Genomic DNA, 19,284 nt, shown 5'->3' with positions numbered 1-19,284 from the left:
TGTAAGGCTGCGTGCCCACTATGCGTTTTTCAAGCGTTTTTGCCGCGGAATTTCCGCAGCGAAAACGCTTGATAATACATGCCCCATGGTCCCCAATGAGAATCCGCATGTGCTGTGCACATGCTGCGGAAATTTCCGATGCGGGTATCATTGCGGAAAAATGCGCAGCATGTCCATTAATTTTGCGGACATGCAGCGTAATTGCCGCCATTGACTTGCATTGAAATGCTTAACATCCGTATGTATACATGTATACATGCGGATGTTAATGCGGTTCAATGTGTGGATGGTACCCGGGGCTGGAGAAGAGGAGACTCTCACCTCCAGACCCAGGTACCATGGTACCTGTAAAAAAAAGAATTTAAAATAAAAAATAAATATATATTTACATAGAATTATATAGAAGGTTTGCTGTGTCTGTTAACGTAGTGTCCAGAGGCTGGAGGCGCTACCAGGAGACAGGCCAGTACACCAGGAGACGTGGAGGGAGCCATAGGAGGGCAACAACCCAGCAGCAGAACTGTTACCTCCTCCTTTGTGCAAGGAGGAACAGGAGGAGCACTGCCAGAGCCCTGCAAAATGACCTCCAGCAGGCCACAAATGTGCATGTGTCTGCACAAACGGTTAGAAACCAACTCCATGAGGGTGGTATGAGGGCCCGTCGTCCATATATGGGGGTTGTGCTCACAGCCCAACACAATGCAGGACGCTTGGCATTTGCCACAGATCACCAGGATTGGCAAAGTCGCCACTGGCGCCCTGTGCTTTTCACACATGAAAGCAGGTTCACACTGAGCACATGTGACAGAGTCTGGAGACGCCGTGGAGAGCGATCTGCAGCCTGCAACATCCTTCAGCATGAACGGTTTGGCAGTGGGTCAGTAATGGTGTGGGGTGGCATTTCTTTGGAGGGCCGCACAGCCCTCCATGTGCTCGCCAGAGGTAGCCTGACTGCCATTAGGTACAGAGATGAGATCCTCACACCCCTTGTGAGACCATATGCTGGTGCGCTTGGCCCTGGGTTCCTCCTAATGCAGGACAATGGCAGATCTCATGTGGCTGGAGTGTGTCAGCAGTTCCTGCAAGATGAAGGCATTGAAGCTATGGACTGGCCCGCCCTTTCCCTAGACCTGAATCCGATTGAGCACATCTGGGACATCATGTCTCGCTCCATCCACCAACGTCACGTTGCAGCACAGACTGTCCAGGAGTTGGCGGATGCTTTAGTCCAGGTCTGGGAGGAGATCCCACAGGAGACCATCCGCAACCTCATCAGGAGCATGCCCAGGCATTGTAGGGAGGTCATACAGGCACGTGGAGGCCACACACAATACTGAGCCTCATTTTGACTTGTTTTAAGGACATTACATCAACCTTGGATCAGCCTGTAGTGTGTTTTTCCACTTTAATTTTGGGGGTGACTCCAAATCCAGGCCTCCATTGGTTAATACATTTGATTTCCATTAATGATTTATGTGTGATTTTGTTGTCAGCACATTCAACTTTGTACAGAACAAAGTATTCAATGAGAATATTTCATTCATTCAGATCTAGGATGTGTTATTTGAGTGTTCCCTTTATTTTTTTGAGCAGTGTATATAGGTTTTATTACTAGATGTAAAGAAGAAAACTAAATACTGTAAAATAATAAATCTCCTCATATGTTTCCCCTTATTATCTCCAGTAATTGTATTATTACTGTTATGCACACGCCCGGACTGACTGGGGTGTGCTTGATTAGTGATCCCACTGTGCCATGAACCGAGGAGTGCCTGGAGGGGCGTAACTAAGTATCAACCCGATCCGACCAAGGTCGCATGGCAGCTCAGTCGACTCCGTGCACCAGGGAGGAACCGAGCAGAAGGACCAGGTGCTACTCCAGGTCAGACCCCGGACATCGCTGTTGGAATGCAGGAACTGGGGAATGCAGGAACAGGCAGGTTAGGCTGGCATACAGACAGGTGGGTATTGGCAGGCACAGTTGGTATGCAGACAGGTGGGTACTGGTAAGCACAGCTGGTATGCCAACAGGGAGGTACTGGCAGGCACGGCTGGCGTGCAGATAGGGAGGCACTAGCAGGTTGGAGCGCAGGCTTGATAGGGTCCAGTACAGACTGGGATACAGGAACAGAGCCGCAGATGCGGTAGACAAGCAGAGTAAAGCGAAACCGCCGGAGCGGAGGACAAGGCAGAGCAGAGCGAAACCGCCGGAGCGGTGGACAAAGCAGAGCAGAGAGGAACCGCTGGTTCGGTGAGCAAGCAGAGCAGAGCGAAACCGCCGGAGTGGTGGACCAGGCAGAGCTGAAAGAAACCACTAGTGCGGTGAGCAAGCAGACAGAGCGAAACCGCAGGTGCGGTGGACAAGGTAGAGCAGAGCAAAACCGCCGGAGCGGTGGACAAGGCAGAGCAGAGAGAAACCGCTGGTGCGGTGAGCAAGCAGACAGAGCGAAACCGCAGGTGCGCTGGACAAGGTAGAGCAGAGCGAAACCGCCGGAGCGGTGGACAAGCAGAGCAGAGAAGAACCACCGGAGCGGTGGACAAGGGGGAGCAGAGCGAAACCGCAGGAGCGGTGGACAAGCAGAGCAGGACAGGGCTGAAGGTGCAGGCAGAGAGGACTGGGCTCTGTTCACATGGAACAGACAGGAAAATACAGGAAGACGGTTAGAACACAGGAGGTAGATATGGAGGAAGGGAAAAGGGACAAGCAGAACCAGATACACACAAGGTACTTACAACGAAGTAGCGAGTGGACTCTAAAGTCACAAACAGAAGTAGAGAGACAACGAGTTGGAGCTAGGTGCAGGTTCAGACACTGCAGAAAAAGGGAAGGTATGGATATAGAAATAAACAGACAACAGGCTAGGAGATAGTTCAGACAGGAACTGACACTGGAACGAAGTCACAGGTAACAGGCCTGGGAATACAGCCCTCAGGATGGCGGAAACAGACAAGATGAGAACAGGACCTGGCAACTCAGAGGCGAAGGAGCACACTGATTGTTAGTGTTGCTCAGGCACCACCTTCAGGGTGGAGGGGGTTTAAATATCCAGTGACTCACAGCAATAGGCTGGGGATGCATTAGGAGCGCGCCCACAGCAGCTATAAGAATCAGGAAGCAACCGGGCCGCCGCCCTAAGCAGTCAGACAAGGGACAAGCACACAGCATGAACTGGAGCAAGGTTTGCAGGCTGGACTGATGGGTAAGATTGCGGTCTTGCATAGTGGGAGGTGGTGCACTATGCAAGCACGCCACCAGGGATGTTACAATTACACAGGATTTTTATGATGTTACATCGGCTCATCTTCTTCTCATTCATGTCTCTACAATATCAGATCAGTGAAGATCTTCTATATAAGAGAATTTTCCTGATTTTATCCATCAAGGATGGATATGGACAGAGACAAGATGGTGGAGAGGATGTTACACCTCACCCTAGAGATCCTCTTCCGGCTTACTGGAGAGGTGAGAGATTCTGATGACGTTACATTACATCATTCTTATCTATGGGAATAACAGATGGACAGAACTGGAGAGGTGAGGACTCTGGAAATGTCTAGAGTGAGATGTATTAATGTGTCTCTCCATAACCAGGATTACACAGTAGTGAAGAAGACCTCTAGTGAGCGCTGTCAGGCCCCTGTGTCTGAGGGATGGGGAAGACCCCTGAGCCCAATCACAGGGCCTCCACCTCACCCCCTGATACATGAGGACATCAGTGACCAGAAGATCCTAGAACTCGCCTACAAGATGATTGAGCTGCTGACTGGAGAGGTGACACTGCTGGGAATGCTGGGACATTATACAGTAACGCTATGAATGGATCGGGGGGATGATGGTATCATTGTATGTGTCAGGTTCTTATAAGGTGTCAGGATGTCGCTGTCTATTTCTCCATGGAGGAGTGGGAGTATTTAGAAGGACACAAAGATCTGTACAAGGACGTCATGATGGAGGTTCCCCAGCCCCTCACATCACCAGGTAATAGACAGGACTAAATACACACGGCCTATAATTATCTGTATGTAAAGAACGAATTCAGTCCATGAATTTTCTTTCCTCCAGTTCTATCCAGTAAGAGGACAACACCAGAGAGATGTCCCCGTCCTCTTCTTCGACAGGACTGTAAACAAGAAGATCCCAATGTTCCTCAGGATCATCAGGTAGATGGAGAGAAGGTGTCATGAGATTTCCCCTATGATGTGTAGACGGCTGTGAAGGTCTTGTGCTCAGTCTTGTTTTATCCACCAGTATTATATGTTTTATACTTGTGTAATGAGAACGGTGGAGATGGCAGGATTAGAGCTGATCATAGATGGGACTTCTCCATCTGTCTGTGACTTTTACGATATTTGTTTCAGGGTGAAAATCTGACCCATATTAATACTACAGAGACATGTGTGAGGGGTGTTGAGTGGTGTAAAGAGGAGATTCCTACATATGGCTGGCCAGGTGAGTAGTGACCACTAAATACAGAGAAGTCATTGATTCTTCTCAGTCACCGGCTGTGGTTGCTTTATCAGTAGTGTAGTCCGACCTTATCACAATCGTGTGATCTCCATTTTGCCTCTAGATCTCAACATTCTCCTCCACCCAAAACTGTTGAAATGACTTTGGGTATTGAAAACCCTTTTCTATAGAACTTGCAACCAGGAAGATCCACCTCCCCCTGGGATCTCAAATTTGGACTCATTAGACCAAAGCACAGATTTCCACTGGTCTAATGTCCATTCCTTGTGTTCTTTAGCCCAAACAAGTCTCTTCTGCTTGTTGCCTGTCCTTAGCAGTGGTTTCCTAGCAGCTATTTTACCATGAAGGCCTGCTGCACAAAGTCTCCTCTTAACAGTTGTTGAAGAGATGTATCGGCTGCTAGAACTCTGTGTGGCATTGACCTGGTCTCTAATCTGAGCTGCTGTTAACCTGCGATTTCCAAGGCTGGTGACTTGGATAAACTTATCCTCAGAAGCAGAGATGACTCTTGGTCTTCCTTTCCTGGGGCGGTCCTCATGTGAGCCAGTCTCTTTGTAGCGCTTGATGGTTTTTGCAACTGCACTTGGGGACACTTTCAAAGTTTTCCAAATTTTTCAGACTGACTGACCTTCATTTCTTAAAGTAATGATGGCCACTCGTTTTTCTTTACTTAGCTGCTTTTTTCTTGCCATAATACAAATTCTAACAGTCAATTCAGTAGGACTATCAGCTGTGTATCTACCAGACTTCTGCACAACACATCTGATGGTCCCAAGCACATTTATAAGGCAAGAAATTTCACTTATTAAACCTGACAGAGCACACCTGTGAAGTGAAAACCATTTCCGGTGACTACCTCTTGAAGCTCATCAAGAGAATGCCAAGAGTGTGCAAAGCAGTCATCAAAGCAAAAGGTGGCTACTTTTAAGAACCTAGAATATAAGACATATTTTCAGTTGTTTCACACTTTTTTGTTAAGTATATAATTCCACATGTATTAATTCATAGTTTTGATGCCTTCAGTGTGAATGTGCAATTTTCATAGTCATGAAAATACAGAAAAATGTTTAAATTTAGAGAAGGTGTGTCCAAACTTTTGGTCTGTACTGTATACCCGTGCCTTCGGAGATGAGTATATGGTGCGTATATATTCATAGAAGGGGCCTACAAAAGACATTCCTCTCAACACTATATACATCCAATCCCATCTTACATTGTCAAAAGCTTTTTCAGCATCTATTGCAGGTAAAGCTGGTGTTTCTCTTGTCCTTGGGTTAAGATTTATCTTAAGTGTCAATAGTACTTTTCTAATGTTTATCGTGGCCGGTCTACCCTTGATGAAACCTGACTGTGCGCGTGATATTAGCTTTGGCATGATGGTGGCCAATCTATCTGCCATTATCTTGGAGAGTATTTTGTCAACATTTCTGAGAGAAATCGGTCTGTATAAGCCCAGGGCCATTGGGTCTTTTCCTGGTTTATGTAATAATTTGATATAGGCCATGACGCTTGAATTAATCATTCCTTTTCCCTCCAGTATGTCATTAAATAGATCTGTTAAAAGAGGGGCTATGTCTTCTATTATCGTTTTGTAGAATTCACTTGTGTATTCATCTGAGCCTGGTGCTTTGTGGTTGTGGAGTTTTTTGATGGTGGTTATTTTCTCTTCTAGTGTGATTTTGGCGTTTAGGTGTTGTTTAAACTCATCTGTCAGTTTTGGTAGTTTAACCCTTTCTAGTAAAGTGCTATTTCCAAACTTTTCAGTAGAGGTGTTGCTATACAGATCTCTGTAAAAGGATCCTAGTCTTTCTGTTATTTCCCTGGGATGTTACCCTTCGAGTCCTTCAAACATTGGGGGCCTTGTACTGTTAACTTATTTCTCACCAGATTCGCCATCATTTTCTCTGATTTATTTCCATATTTGGATAAGTTAATTTCGAGATCCCGCTGGTATAATTGTTCCCTTTTTTCCACCCACACGATCTTTGTTCCTTCAACCACTTTTCCCTGTTATGTTTATTCATACTGGTTTGAAATTTGGTGTAGGCATCTCTAAGTTTCTCAGAGGCCTCCTCGAATTTTTTTTGAGTGTTTCTTTTTTTGCCACAGACATATGACATTATTCTGCCTCTTGTTACCGCTTTTACCATTTCCCATAGTCATTTATTATTTTCCCTATTCTCTTCGTTATCTATTAGAAAATCTGACCACTAATCCTTTACTCTTAGGGTGAAGCCTTCATCATCTTTCAATAAGGAGGAGCATCTCCATAACAAATCTGAACCTTTTGGCGTGTATCAGCTATATCTAACAGTATCAATGCATGATCAGATATTACTATGTTTTGCATCTGGGTATCCTCTACCCTTCTTAGTATGTTTGCCGATATGAGAAAATAATCTGTTCTGGATAGCGAGCCACACGCATGCGAATAGTGAGTGGACTCCCTATTCTGAGGGTGTAGTAGTCTCCATGCATCACCTAACCCCATAGACAAACAAAATGGGTAAAACTCTATCCTGTCTTTTGGCGGTTTTGGTCGCCTTTTGATAGTTCTTCCTGTCCTCCTCAACATTGACCACCTAACTTAGAGCACCTCCCACTATTCTATTTGTGCCCAGGTCTGCTATTACCTTTTTCTCCAGTTGATGAAAGAAGATTTTATTATTTGTATTTGGTGCATAGACATTGTATAAGCTATACGTTTCTCCCCTACAGGTAATGACAGAATATGAAGTCTACCGTCTTCTCCCACATAAGTTTCACTCATCTGCCTATTTATATTTTTATTCATTAATGTGAGCACCCCTGCTTTCTTATCAACTGATGATGCCCCGAAAACTTTACCCACCCACATTTTTTTCATTCTCCGGAAATCTTTTTTTTCAAAATGGGTTTCTTGGAGTAGAGCTACATCTGGCTTCAGGCGTTTCAGGTGACAAAGAATCATCATATGCTCTTGCGGAGAGCGTATCCTTTTAACATTCCATGAAATTATTCTCATAATTTTTTCCAACATTTTTTTGGGTTACCTTTTCCCCCAACTGTCTGGTTTTTCTCCCCCATGTTTTCCCTTTTCTCCCCCTTTCCCTGCTTTCAGCTGCAACTGTTCAAGTGAGATAACGTGTGTAGATGAACCGCTCCAGGATTGTATTTTATTATAGATCCCTACAAACAAAACTTGGCTTTTTTAAACTGTAAACATGAACCAAACTTGATGACCATGTTAATAAATGACCCTAAGCTTATATACAGTATTTTAAGCTTCTTTGACTTCACTTCTTCCTGGTCAAATCTCCCTCACCACGGCACCTCCTGTATCATTTTATTTATTTATCTATCACCCCCTTTTTTTTGCCACATTTTCCTTTCCGATTGTTCCTATAGCCCCTCTTTTCAAATTATACCCTTATTATTGTCTCCCCCCCTCCCCCAGACTCGTCCAACATATTACATGAAAATACAAAACATTCAGTACCCTCCTACCAGTTAGCCCTTAACGGATATTACTGGAGAGTGACCAAGATCTGGATGAGGCAAGGTGGTGAGACACTTGGAGGGTATATGTGAGGAATATCACAGAGTCTTATATAATCAACGTCCTGAGTAGACTCCCATATCTTTCCCCAAGAGTGCTTTTACTCACTGTCCCAACAGTTCTTTCTTTTCATGGGGTTTTTGATCTCCTGTCTTGCCTTTGCTTTCTCGGTGAATTTGATGAGGAGGGGGGTGATCACCCGATGTCTTCTTCAGGTGTTCCTTGAGACTCTCTAGGATCTGTTCTTCGTGCATAGGGGCTGTACTGTTGTTGTAGATTCAAGATGTTATCCATGAACGCTTCCGCTGCTTTCGGATCTGTGAAGGGTCTGGAGTATCCATCCCACAGTCTTATATGAAGAATTGCTGGATATCTTAATTGAAAACGTATATTTTTGCTAAATAAGACTGAGAAGATTAAAGCAAAGGATCTGCGTTGTCTGGTTACTTCAGCTGAAAAGTCTTCAAATAGTGGAAGTTTTACCCCTCGGACCAACAGGGGCTGTCTGAGGCGGCGATATTTCTGTATAATGTCATTTTTATCAGAAAAATCAAGATACTTTACTATTACTTGTCTTGGTCTTTTATTGTCCCCTTTCTCCATATTTCCTGGTGGACCAATGCGGTGCACCCTTTCAGATTTGCGTCCTGTTGTGATGTCCGGTGCTTTGGGTATGTCTATTTCACAGAGTTTTTTCAGCTCTTCATAGGGGAATGTCTCTGGCAGTCCCACTATTCCGAGATTACTCCTTCTGGATCTGTTCTTCAGGTTGTCTATTCAGTCTCTCAATACAACATTTTCTCTTGTAAGTCTAGCCAGACTCTCTTGATCAGTGTGCGCATCGTCCTCTATTGCAGATATCCTTGTTTCTATTCTGTTTATTTACTCAGTGGCCTCATGTAGCTGTTCCTGCATTGCCTGCAGTGCCTGTGTCACTGATTCTTTCAAGGTATGTAATATCTCAGGTAATAGTTTATCGGCCACCTCCGAGGCCAGTCTCTTATAGTCCAATCCCAGTACCTGGGTGTCTCTGTTACCATCAGTGCCAGTGTTCATGTGCGTCTCCAGCCTGCTTTCCTCTGCAGTGGCGCGAGCGTCTGCATGTACCAGCACCATGACACCTCCCTGAAAGCGCGGGCTGTCTTGTTTTTGGCATTGCTGCGCAGTAGATATTTTTCCATGTAGGTGGGACGCGTGCCCCACCGTTCAGTCTTCCTGACTTGCCTGGTTACGGAGCCTATCGCCGCTATTTGTAGCCGGTATTTTAGTAAGGTCTGTGGAGGTGACGGGAGCTCAGGAGTCATCCTCCCTACATGACCAGCGCTGGAACCAGAAGTCCTCAATTTTGCATTTCTATTGGAAATCAAGATCCTAGAGTCTGGAGGAAGAGTGGACAGGCCACTATCCAAGCTGCTTGAGGTCTAGTGTGAAGTCAGTGATGGTTGGGGAGCCATCTCTTCTGCTGGTGTAGGTCCAATGTGTTTTATCAAGACCAAAGTCAGCGCAGCCGTCTACCAGGAAATTTCAGAGCACTTCATGCTTCCCTCTGCCGACAAGCTTTTTGGAGATGGAAATTTCATTCTCCAGCAGGACTTGGCACCTGTCCACACTGCCAAAAGTACCAATACCTGGTTTAAAAACAACAGTAGAACGGTGCTTGATTGGCCAGCAAACTCGCCTGACCTTAACCCCATAAAGAATCAATGGGGTATTGTCAAGAGGAAGACGAGAGACACCAGACCCAACAATGCAGACGAGCTGAAGGCTGTTATCAAAGCCACCTAGCCTTCCATAACACCTCAGCAGTGCCACAGGCTGATTGCCGCCATGCCACGCCACATTGATACAGTAATTGATGCAAAAGGAGCCCCAACAAAGTATTGAGTGCATTTACTGAACATACATTTCATTAGGTCAACATTTCGGATTTTAAAATCATTTTTCAAGCTGTTGTTATAAAGTATTCTAATTTACTGAGATAATGACTTTTGTGTTTTCATTGGCTGTAAGCCATAGTCATCAACATTGACAGAAATAAACACTTGAAATAGATCTCTCTCTCTGTAATGACTCTATATAATATGAGTTTCACTTTTTGTATTGAAGAACTTAAATAAATTAACTTTTTGATGATATTCTAATTTAGTGAGATGCACCTGTATAAAACCAAGAGGCTTGGTTTTTATGACAGAAAATGTGTTGGTATTAATACAAACCGTATTGGAATCCCAAGGCTTTTCATTTCTGGAGCCCAGCCCGCCTAAACGTGTCAGCTTCCATTTTTACCATTATACCTCTGGAAGAACCTTTCCTCCAGCCACGGGGCAGCTGCAGCGGCTTTTTATGTTCTTATAGGTGTTGTGCCTACACACAACAGCCTTAGGTTAGTGCTATCATCGATTATAACCTATCCCTAACCAGGCGGAATTGCCCTATTTTGTATGCGCTTCTGTCCCTCTCCAGAGCTTTTCAGTCTATAGCAAAAGTGACTATTTTGATTCCACAGCCACTTTCTGGAAATTATCAAGAAGTGCATGTTGGAGAGTGAAAATTGCAAATGTGTCATTTTATTACCCAACACATAGTGCCCAGATTGTGCTCCAGGAGACACACACCGTAAATTAAGTGGGTTCTTCTCACAATAGTAATTCCAAATACATGGATGCTAAGTATGGTTTGGTCACACTGCAAGGCTCAGAAGCGAGGGGGAGATTTGACTTTGGGAGAGTGGATATTGCTGGATGGGTTTATGGAAGCCATGTTGCTTTTCAAGAGCCTTTATTAGACTATGAACTGTCATTGTCTTGGTGAATAATGTAATTTTTTAAAGAACATGCATTTTAAGGAGTGTTTGTAGAAATGTTCAAAAATATAAATTTTAAAGATATTTTATTTAAAATTAATAATTGTGTTTTTTCTTAGCAGGTGATTATACCAGGAGATCAGAGGGACAGCTGACAACTTCAATTTTTAAATCGGATGATCTCGAGATCCCACAGGATACAACTGAAGTGAATGCCATTACTCCAGATATAACATCATCCCTTCACAACAAAGATCTATCATCTGATCCTTTGAAACAGGTCCTGTCTTCTGATTCATTACCGACTACTTAGGAAAATCAAAGTCACAAAATAAGCATTAAAAAACAAACTGCTTCTAAAGCAAAGAAGCCATTTTCACTTTCAGAACCTAGAAAAAGTTTTCCCCTCGAAAAATCTTTCCTTAAACATCAAAAAATTCACACAGCGGAGAATAGATTTTCTTGTTCCAAGTGTGGGAAATGTTTTAACCAGATATCAGATCTTGTTTCTCACCAGAAAATTCACACAGGTGAGAAGCCTTTTTCATGTTTAGAATGTGGGAAATGTTTTAACCGGAAAGCGCATCTTGATTGCCACCAGAGAACTCACACAGGGGAGAAACCTTTTTCCTGTTCAGAATGTGGGAAATGTTTTAACCAGAAATCAAATTTTATGAAACATCAGAATACTCACACAGGGGAGAAGCCATTTTCCTGTTCAGATTGTGGGAAATGTTTTAATCAGAAATTAGATTTTGTTACTCACCAGAGAACTCACACAGGGGAGAAGCCTTTTTCATGTTCAGAATGTGGGAAATGTTTTAACCGGAAAGCGCATCTTAATAACCACCAGAGAATTCACACAGGGGAGAAGCCTTTTTCATGTTCAGAATGTGGGAAATGTTTTACAGAGAAATCAAGTCTTATGAAACATCAGAATACTCACACAGGGGAGAAGTCATTTTCCTGTTCAGACTGTGGGAAGTGTTTTAATCAGAAATCAGATCTTGTTACTCACCTGAGAATTCACACAGGGGAGAAGCCTTTTTCATGTTTAGAATGTGGGAAATGTTTTAACCGGAAAGCACATCTTATTAACCACCAGAGAATTCACACAGGGGAGAAGCCTTTTTCCTGTTCAGAATGTGGGAAATGTTTTAATCAGAAATCAGATTTTGTTAAGCACCAGAGAATACACACAGGGGAGAAGCCTTTTTCATGTTCAGAATGTGGGAAATATTTTAAACAGAAAGCTCATCTTGTTATCCACCAGAGAACTCACACAGGGAAGAAGCCTTTTTCCTGCTCAGAATGTGGGAAATGTTTTAACCAGAAATCAAATGTTGTTATACACCTAAGAACCCACACAGGGAAGAAGCCCTTTTCCTGTTCAGAATGTGGGAAATGTTTTAACCAGAAATCAAATGTTGTTATACACCTAAGAACCCACACAGGGAAGAAGCCCTTTTCCTGTTCAGAATGTGGGAAATGTTTTAACCAGAAATCAAATGTTGTTATACACCTAAGAACCCACACAGGGAAGAAGCCTTTTTCCTGCTCAGAATGTGGGAAATGTTTTAACCAGAAATCAAATGTTGTTATACACCTAAGAACCCACACAGGGAAGAAGCCCTTTTCCTGTTCAGAATGTGGGAAATGTTTTACAGAGAAATCAAGTCTTATCAAACATCAGGGAACTCACACAGAGAAGAAGCCCCTTTTTCCAGCTTAGAATGTGGAAAATGTTTGACCAGAAATCCGATTTGGTTAAACACCAGAGAACCCACATAGCTGAGAAGCCTTTTCCATGTTCAAAATGTGGGAAATGTTTTGTGAATAAATAATCTCTTCTTGGTCACCAGAAAACTCATACTGGGGAGAAATCTTTTTCATGTTCAGAATGTTGGAAATGTTTTAACCGAAAATTGTATCTTCATAAAGGGGTTGTTCACTACTAGGACAACTCCTTCTCATTCCTCATGTTTGGCCTTGTTAAAATAAAAACACTCATACGCACCTCCCGTTCTGGCACTGTTCCATTGGTGTCACAACTTGCTTTCCCGGGGCTCACATAAAGTTGTTACATCACACAAGCTCTGTGCCCAATCAACGCCGCCTTCACTGTCCTCGCCTTTGGATGTATTGAACATCAACAGGAGGGACATAGCACCAAGAGAATGCACACACTGAAAGCACTCTCGTCAGACCGTGTTCCTGGGGGAATTATAAGCAATTTACAGCCTCCAACATGACTTTCGATATGGGAAAGAAAGAAGAGATCAGAGGTTAGTCTGAGGTCCTCCACCTCTGTCAGCATGCCTGGTGTGCAGCGTTTCTTGTGGAAGGTCTTATCTTCCTGCTCCAGAGCTATTACTGCCTCACCTCAGCATGGAAAAAAGCAGTCTAAACCCTCATGATGCCAGACAGCTCCAGCCTGTAAGTCCTGCAGCAATTTCTCTCTTAATGTAGGCCTCACAAGAAAACAGCTCCACAAATCTCCCTGTACGCTCACCAAAGCCCCCATACTGAGCAGTGCTTGCTTCACAGGGACATTTACCTCCCAGCCACAGGTTATTCTGATATGGGGAACAACATAACTTATTTGTATATCAGATTGCGTCTATCCCTACTAAAGAAGATATGGAGCAATATATTCAGAGGCTGGAGACCACATACAATACTGAAATACGTCCCCTCACTTCTATCCTGTCACAGCTTACTGACGAGGTACAGAGATTAGAGGATAATGTCGTCCAAGTTAGAGGCCATCATAATGTTCAGAAACTAACACTGGATCTTCACAGCCAGTAAATAAACCATCTGTTTAATATGGTTGATGATCAAGAAAATCGCAATAATATCTGGATAAGGGGTATACCTGAAAGCATCAATGCACAAGTGATTATGCCAACACTGCGATCATTATTCAATAATATTCTTGGTGATCCTATTGATAAGGAGCTGGAGATTTTAAAGGCACACCGTACAATAGGCAATCATGGCCCAGATCCTGAGCGTCCAAGGGACATTACCTGTCGCATACATTTTTTCAATGTAAAAGAGGCCATTGTGAGGAAAGCAGAGGAGTTGAGTCCTGGTGATTTCAATGGAAAACGCATATAATTGCTCACATATCTATCCTGAATGACACTTGCTAAAAGAAGGGTATTGAAACCACTACTTGATGCCCTCTGGGAAAATGGCCTGATGTACTCCTGGGGGTACCCATTCTAGCTGTAAATTTTCAAAGATCCAAGCAACATGAGACCTATTTGTGATGCCCTGGACATTCCATATATCTGACTGGCCACCTGCTCCACCATTGCCACAGAGAGTTCCAGCACATCACAGAAGGCGTTCAATGGATCAGGAACTTGATGGTGATGCAACCAGATGGGAAAGGAACCTGCCAATCATATGAGCTCCTGAAATGAATCTAGTCTTCCTTGATGAGAGAGACAGTTTTCAGATGATTACTTATTTCTTTAAGCATATAATTAGATACAGTTGTGCACAAAAGTTTACATACCCTGGCAGAATTTTTGCTTTCTTGGCCTTGTTTCAGAGAATATGAATGATAACAAAAAAACTTTTTCTCCACTCATGGTTATTGGTTGGGTGAAGCCATTAATGTGTTTTCTCTTTTTTAAATCTTAATGACAACCAAAAACATCCAAATGACCCTGATCAAAAGTTCACATACCCCAGTTCTTAATACCGTGTATTGCCCCCTTTAACATCAATGACAGCTTGAAGTCTTTTGTGGTAGTTGTGGATGAGGTTTTTTATTTCCTCAGATGGTAAAGCTGCCCATTCTTCTTGGCAAAAAGCCTGCAGTTCCTGTAAATTCTTGGGCTGTCTAAAATGAATTGTGCGCTTGAGATCTCCCCAGAGTGACTCAATGATATTGAGGTCAGGAGACTGAGATGGCCACTCCAGAACCTTCACTTTGTTCTGCTGTAGCCAATGACAGGTCGACTTGGCCTTGTATTTTGGATGGTTGTCATGTTGAAACGTCCAAGTACATCCCATGTGCATCTTCCGGGCTGATGAGTGAAAATTTATCTTCAGTATTTGCTGATAACATGCTGCATTCATCTTTCCTTCAACTTTTACCAAGTTTCCTGTGCCTTTGTAGTTCACACATCCCCAAAACATCAGCGATCCACCTCTGTGCTTTACAGTAGGAAAGGTGTTCCTTTCATCATAGGCCTTGTTGACCTCTCTCCAAATGTAACGTTTATGGTTGTGGCCAAAAAGTTAAATTTTGGTCTCATCACTCCAAATTACCTTGTTCCAGAAGTTTTGAGGCTTGTCTCTGTGCTGTTTGGCGTATTGTAGGTGAGATACTTTGTGGCATTTGCGCAGTAATGGCTTTCTTCTGGCGACTCGACCATGCAGCCCATTTTTCCTCAAGTGCCTCCTGATTGTGCATCTTGAAACAGCCACACCGCTAGTTTTCAGAGAGTCCTGAATTTCAGATGATGTTATTTGTGGGTTTTTCTTTGCATCCCGAACAATATTCCTGGCCGTTGTGGCTGAAATCTTTGTTCGTCTACCTTTGCTGTGCTATACAGTTCAACTACCTTTTTCCATAGATCCGTTGAAAATTCTTTTGCTTTCCCTATGACACACAATCCAGAAACGTCAGTGCACACACACTGATTACCAGCAAACAGGTCACAGGTGAGGATGTTAATTCTGCTGGGGTATGTAAACTTTTGAGCAGAACTGTACCATTGCTACAGCTGTGGATACAAAAGGTCTAATATCCCATATTTATAGGCAGTTACTGGCCCTATATTTGGATAAATATCCTTTGATAGTTAAGACAAAATGGGAGGAGGATGTGGGTCCCTTATCTGAGGAGCAATGGGGGAAATACTGGATTTGACACCGAAACTTTCATTGTCAGAGTCACAAAGATTGTCCCGAATTCTTCTTATTCATAGGGTATATAGATCCCCAAGTATTTTATTTAAAATTGAAATACAAACGGATGACGCATGTCTTAGATGTGATCAAAATGACGCCCACCTGATGCATATGACGTGGGAATGTGTAAATATTGGCGACTACTGGAAGGGTGTGATCGCTCTTGTACTATCTGTATTTGGGATACAACTTCAGTTGGAACCTAAAATCTGTATCCTAGGACTCCTGGGAGAGGATGTAGACCCAGACTCCATATGGCAATAGCTAGCTCAGGAGTATTATTCCAAGCCAGAAACTTGTTGGCACTACATTGGATAGACAATTCTCCCCCAACGATAACAGAACTAAAATCCAGGATAAATAACACTCTATGGTTGGAAAGGGGATCTTATATTAAAGGAACGCTCTCAAGAAATCCATACACATATAGGAACAATGGTTAATTACCCCAGGTATTGCTTCAGAAAAGCTCAGAAATACTATACTAGACCGTTTGTCTATTTCCTTATAGTAAACCAGGAATTTATATCCAAGGTGTCAGCAAATAATAATTGTCTCAGTCCACACAATTGCCTCTTCTTAGATATATTCTTTTTCTTTTGATGTCGCAATAGGGAAAAAAATAAACAGTCAGGAATATTTCAGATATTTATGTGCAAATGTAAAATTACTGTTCCAAAACATTGTACTATAGAGCGATATTGGAATTTATATCATTGTAAACTGGTTCTTGTATTGTTTACTGGTTTTTCTTTCTTTTTATTTTTTTTTGTCATAAAGTTTATTTAAAAAAAAAACAAAATGTTGGTCTTTCTTTGTTTTGTTAAATAAAAATGATCTGATTGAAAAAAAGAAAGGAGCGAAGGTCTTTACTAGATCAAACATATTGTTATGATCTGCAACATAAACTAAGGAAAGATAGGGGAAAGCTGTCCCTACAGTAAGACTAAGCTGAATCCCTATGATGTAGCGGGCTGCCTGTTCCTTGTGAACAGACCCGCCTTCGTCCTCGGCTAGTCTGAATGGAGACCTATAGAAACAAGGGAGGGGTCCCTAAATGAACTAAGGACTGGGACAAAAATGGGACACCTCCTAAACAGAAGTTGTTGCAGAGCAAAAAGGACAAACTGACAAAAAGTACTAAAGGTCTCAGAGGACCAAGAACTGACAGAGATAGGCACCGAAGCACCTGGCTAGAGAGACAGTCTAAACAACACTGAAGTCCAGCAAAGCCAGAAGGGCGGAGCTGGAATATATAGGCAGCTGGTCACGTGACCGCAAAACACAAGATAGCAAAAACTAACAGGAGGGTTCTAACACATATACAAAATATCAAGATCACATGTGAAGGTACTTGTACTAATTCGCAAATAAATGTGGTCTCTCATTGGCAAGAAGGTTACATCCTCAGATGCAAAGGACATACAGTATAGATGAAAAGTTTGGACACACCTTCTAATTTAAAGATTTTTCTATATTTTCATGACTATGAAAATTGTACATTCACACTGAAGGCATCAAAACTATGAATTAACACATGTGGAATTATATACTTTACAAAAAAGTGTGAAACAACTAAAAATGTCATATTCTAGGTTCTTCAAAGTAGCCACCTTTTGCTTTGATGACTGCTTTGCACACTCTTGGCATTCTCTTGATGAGCTTCAAGAGGTAGTCACTGGAAATGGTTTTCACTTCACAGGTGTGCCCTGTCAGGTTTAATAAGTGGTATTTCTTGCTATATAAATGGGGTTGGGACCATCAGTTGTGTTGTGCAGAAGTCTGGTGGATACACAGCTGATAGTCCTACTGAATAGACTGTTAGCTGCTTTTTTCTTGCCATAATACAAATTCTAAGTAAAGAAAAACGAGTGGCAATCATTACTTTAAGAAATGAAGGTCAGTCAGTCTGAAAAATTGGGCAAACTTTGAAAATGTCCCCAAGTGCAGTTGCAAAAACCATCAAGCGCTACAAAGAAACTGGCTCACATGAGGACCGCCACAGGAAAGGAAGACCAAGAGTCACCTCTGCGTCTGAGGATAAGTTTATCCGAGTCACCAGCCTCAGGAATTACAGGTTAACAGCAGCTGAGATTAGAGACCAGGTCAATGCCACACAGAGTTCTAGCAGCAGACACATCTCTTCAACAACTGTTAAGAGGAGACTTTGTGCAGCAGGCCTTCATGGTAAAATAGCTGCTAGGAAACCACTGCTAAGGACAGGCAACAAGCAGAAGAGACTTGTTTGGGCTAAAGAACACAAGGAATGGACATTAGACCAGTGGAAATCTGTGCTTTGGTCTGATGAGTCCAAATTTGAGATCTTTGGTTCCAACCACCGTGTCTTTGTGCGAACCAGAAAAGGTGAACGGATGGACTCTACATGCCTGGTTCCCAACGTGAAGCATGGAAGAGGAGGTTGGATGGTGTGGGGGTGCTTTGCTGGTGACACTGTTGGGGATTTATTCAAAATTGAAGGCATACTGAACCAGCATGGCTACCACAGCATCTTGCAGCGGCATGCTATTCCATCCGGTTTGCGTTTAGTTGGACCATCATTTATTTTTCAACAGGACAACAGGCTGTGTAAGGGCTATTTGACCAAGAAGGAGAGTGATGGGGTGCTACGCCAGATGACCTGGCCTCCACAGTCACCAGACCTGAACCCAATCGAGATGTTTGGGGTGAGCTGGACCGCAGAGTGAAGGCAAAAGGGCCAACAAGTGCTAAGCATCTCTGGGAACTCCTTCAAGATTGTTGGAAGACCATTTCCGGTGACTACTTCTTGAAACTCATCAAGAGAATGCCAAGAGTGTGCAAAGCAGTCATGAAAGCAAAAGGTGGCTACTTAGAAGAACCTACAATATAAGACCTATTTTCAGTTGTTTCACACTTTTTTGTTAAGTATATAATTCCACATGTGTTAATTCATAGTTTTGATGCCTTCAGTGTGAATGTACAATTTTCATAGTCATGAAAATATAGAAAAATCTTTAAATGAGAAGTTGTGTCCAAACTTTTGGTCTGTACTGTATGTATCCAAAATAAAAGGAGCACCAAGACTATAAATTCATAGCCCCACTGACATAGCTGAAGCATTTTGTTGCCATTGTAGCTCGCTATATAATATTCATGAACAATACCACGACATGCCGCCTAATATTCTTGAAACAAAAATTGATAAATATATTAGGACACTGCCGTTCCTTCCTTACAGACCCCTGAGCAGGAGATACTAGACAAAACTTTCACTTAACAAGAGATAGGAGAGGCCAATAAATAATTCCCTATCGGGAAGAGCCCTGGGCCAGATGGATTCAATAATAGATTTTATAACATGTTTGCACCTCTGTTATTACCATTTTTAGCCAAAGTGTTCAATAATATCTCAGAAGACTCCCCCTTTTGCCCCCCAATCACTTAAGGCTCATATAATGGTTTCATCAAAGCCTGGAAAATAATCAAATACCTGCCCTAATATTCATCCAATATCATTAAATAATGTAGACGTCAAAATATTCTCTAAAGTAATTACATCAC

At 42.7% G+C, this 19,284-nt stretch overlaps 1 protein-coding gene across 1 annotated transcript in view; it reads left to right on the top strand.

Annotated features, from left to right (window-relative positions):
* LOC141223163 (gastrula zinc finger protein XlCGF53.1-like) overlaps positions 1 to 11,495 on the top strand; it is a 28,896-nt gene extending 17,401 nt beyond the window's left edge. Inside the window, exons 2-7 of the mRNA XM_073666788.1 lie at positions 1,685 to 3,463; positions 3,593 to 3,772; positions 3,856 to 3,979; positions 4,064 to 4,161; positions 4,360 to 4,450; positions 10,929 to 11,495. Of these exons, the coding sequence (XP_073522889.1) occupies positions 3,386 to 3,463; positions 3,593 to 3,772; positions 3,856 to 3,979; positions 4,064 to 4,161; positions 4,360 to 4,450; positions 10,929 to 11,122 (765 nt within the window). The 5' untranslated portion in view covers positions 1,685 to 3,385 and the 3' untranslated portion in view covers positions 11,123 to 11,495. The remainder of the gene's footprint in view (positions 1 to 1,684; positions 3,464 to 3,592; positions 3,773 to 3,855; positions 3,980 to 4,063; positions 4,162 to 4,359; positions 4,451 to 10,928) is intronic.
* Positions 11,496 to 19,284: the final 7,789 nt, after the last annotated feature.

This window comes from Phyllobates terribilis, unplaced genomic scaffold (genome assembly GCF_046119375.1).
Source record: "Phyllobates terribilis strain yellow unplaced genomic scaffold, ASM4611937v1 Scaffold_374__1_contigs__length_1864666, whole genome shotgun sequence".
NCBI classification, from domain to species: Eukaryota; Metazoa; Chordata; class Amphibia; order Anura; family Dendrobatidae; genus Phyllobates; species Phyllobates terribilis.
This window is presented reverse-complemented; position numbering and strand designations above follow the sequence as displayed.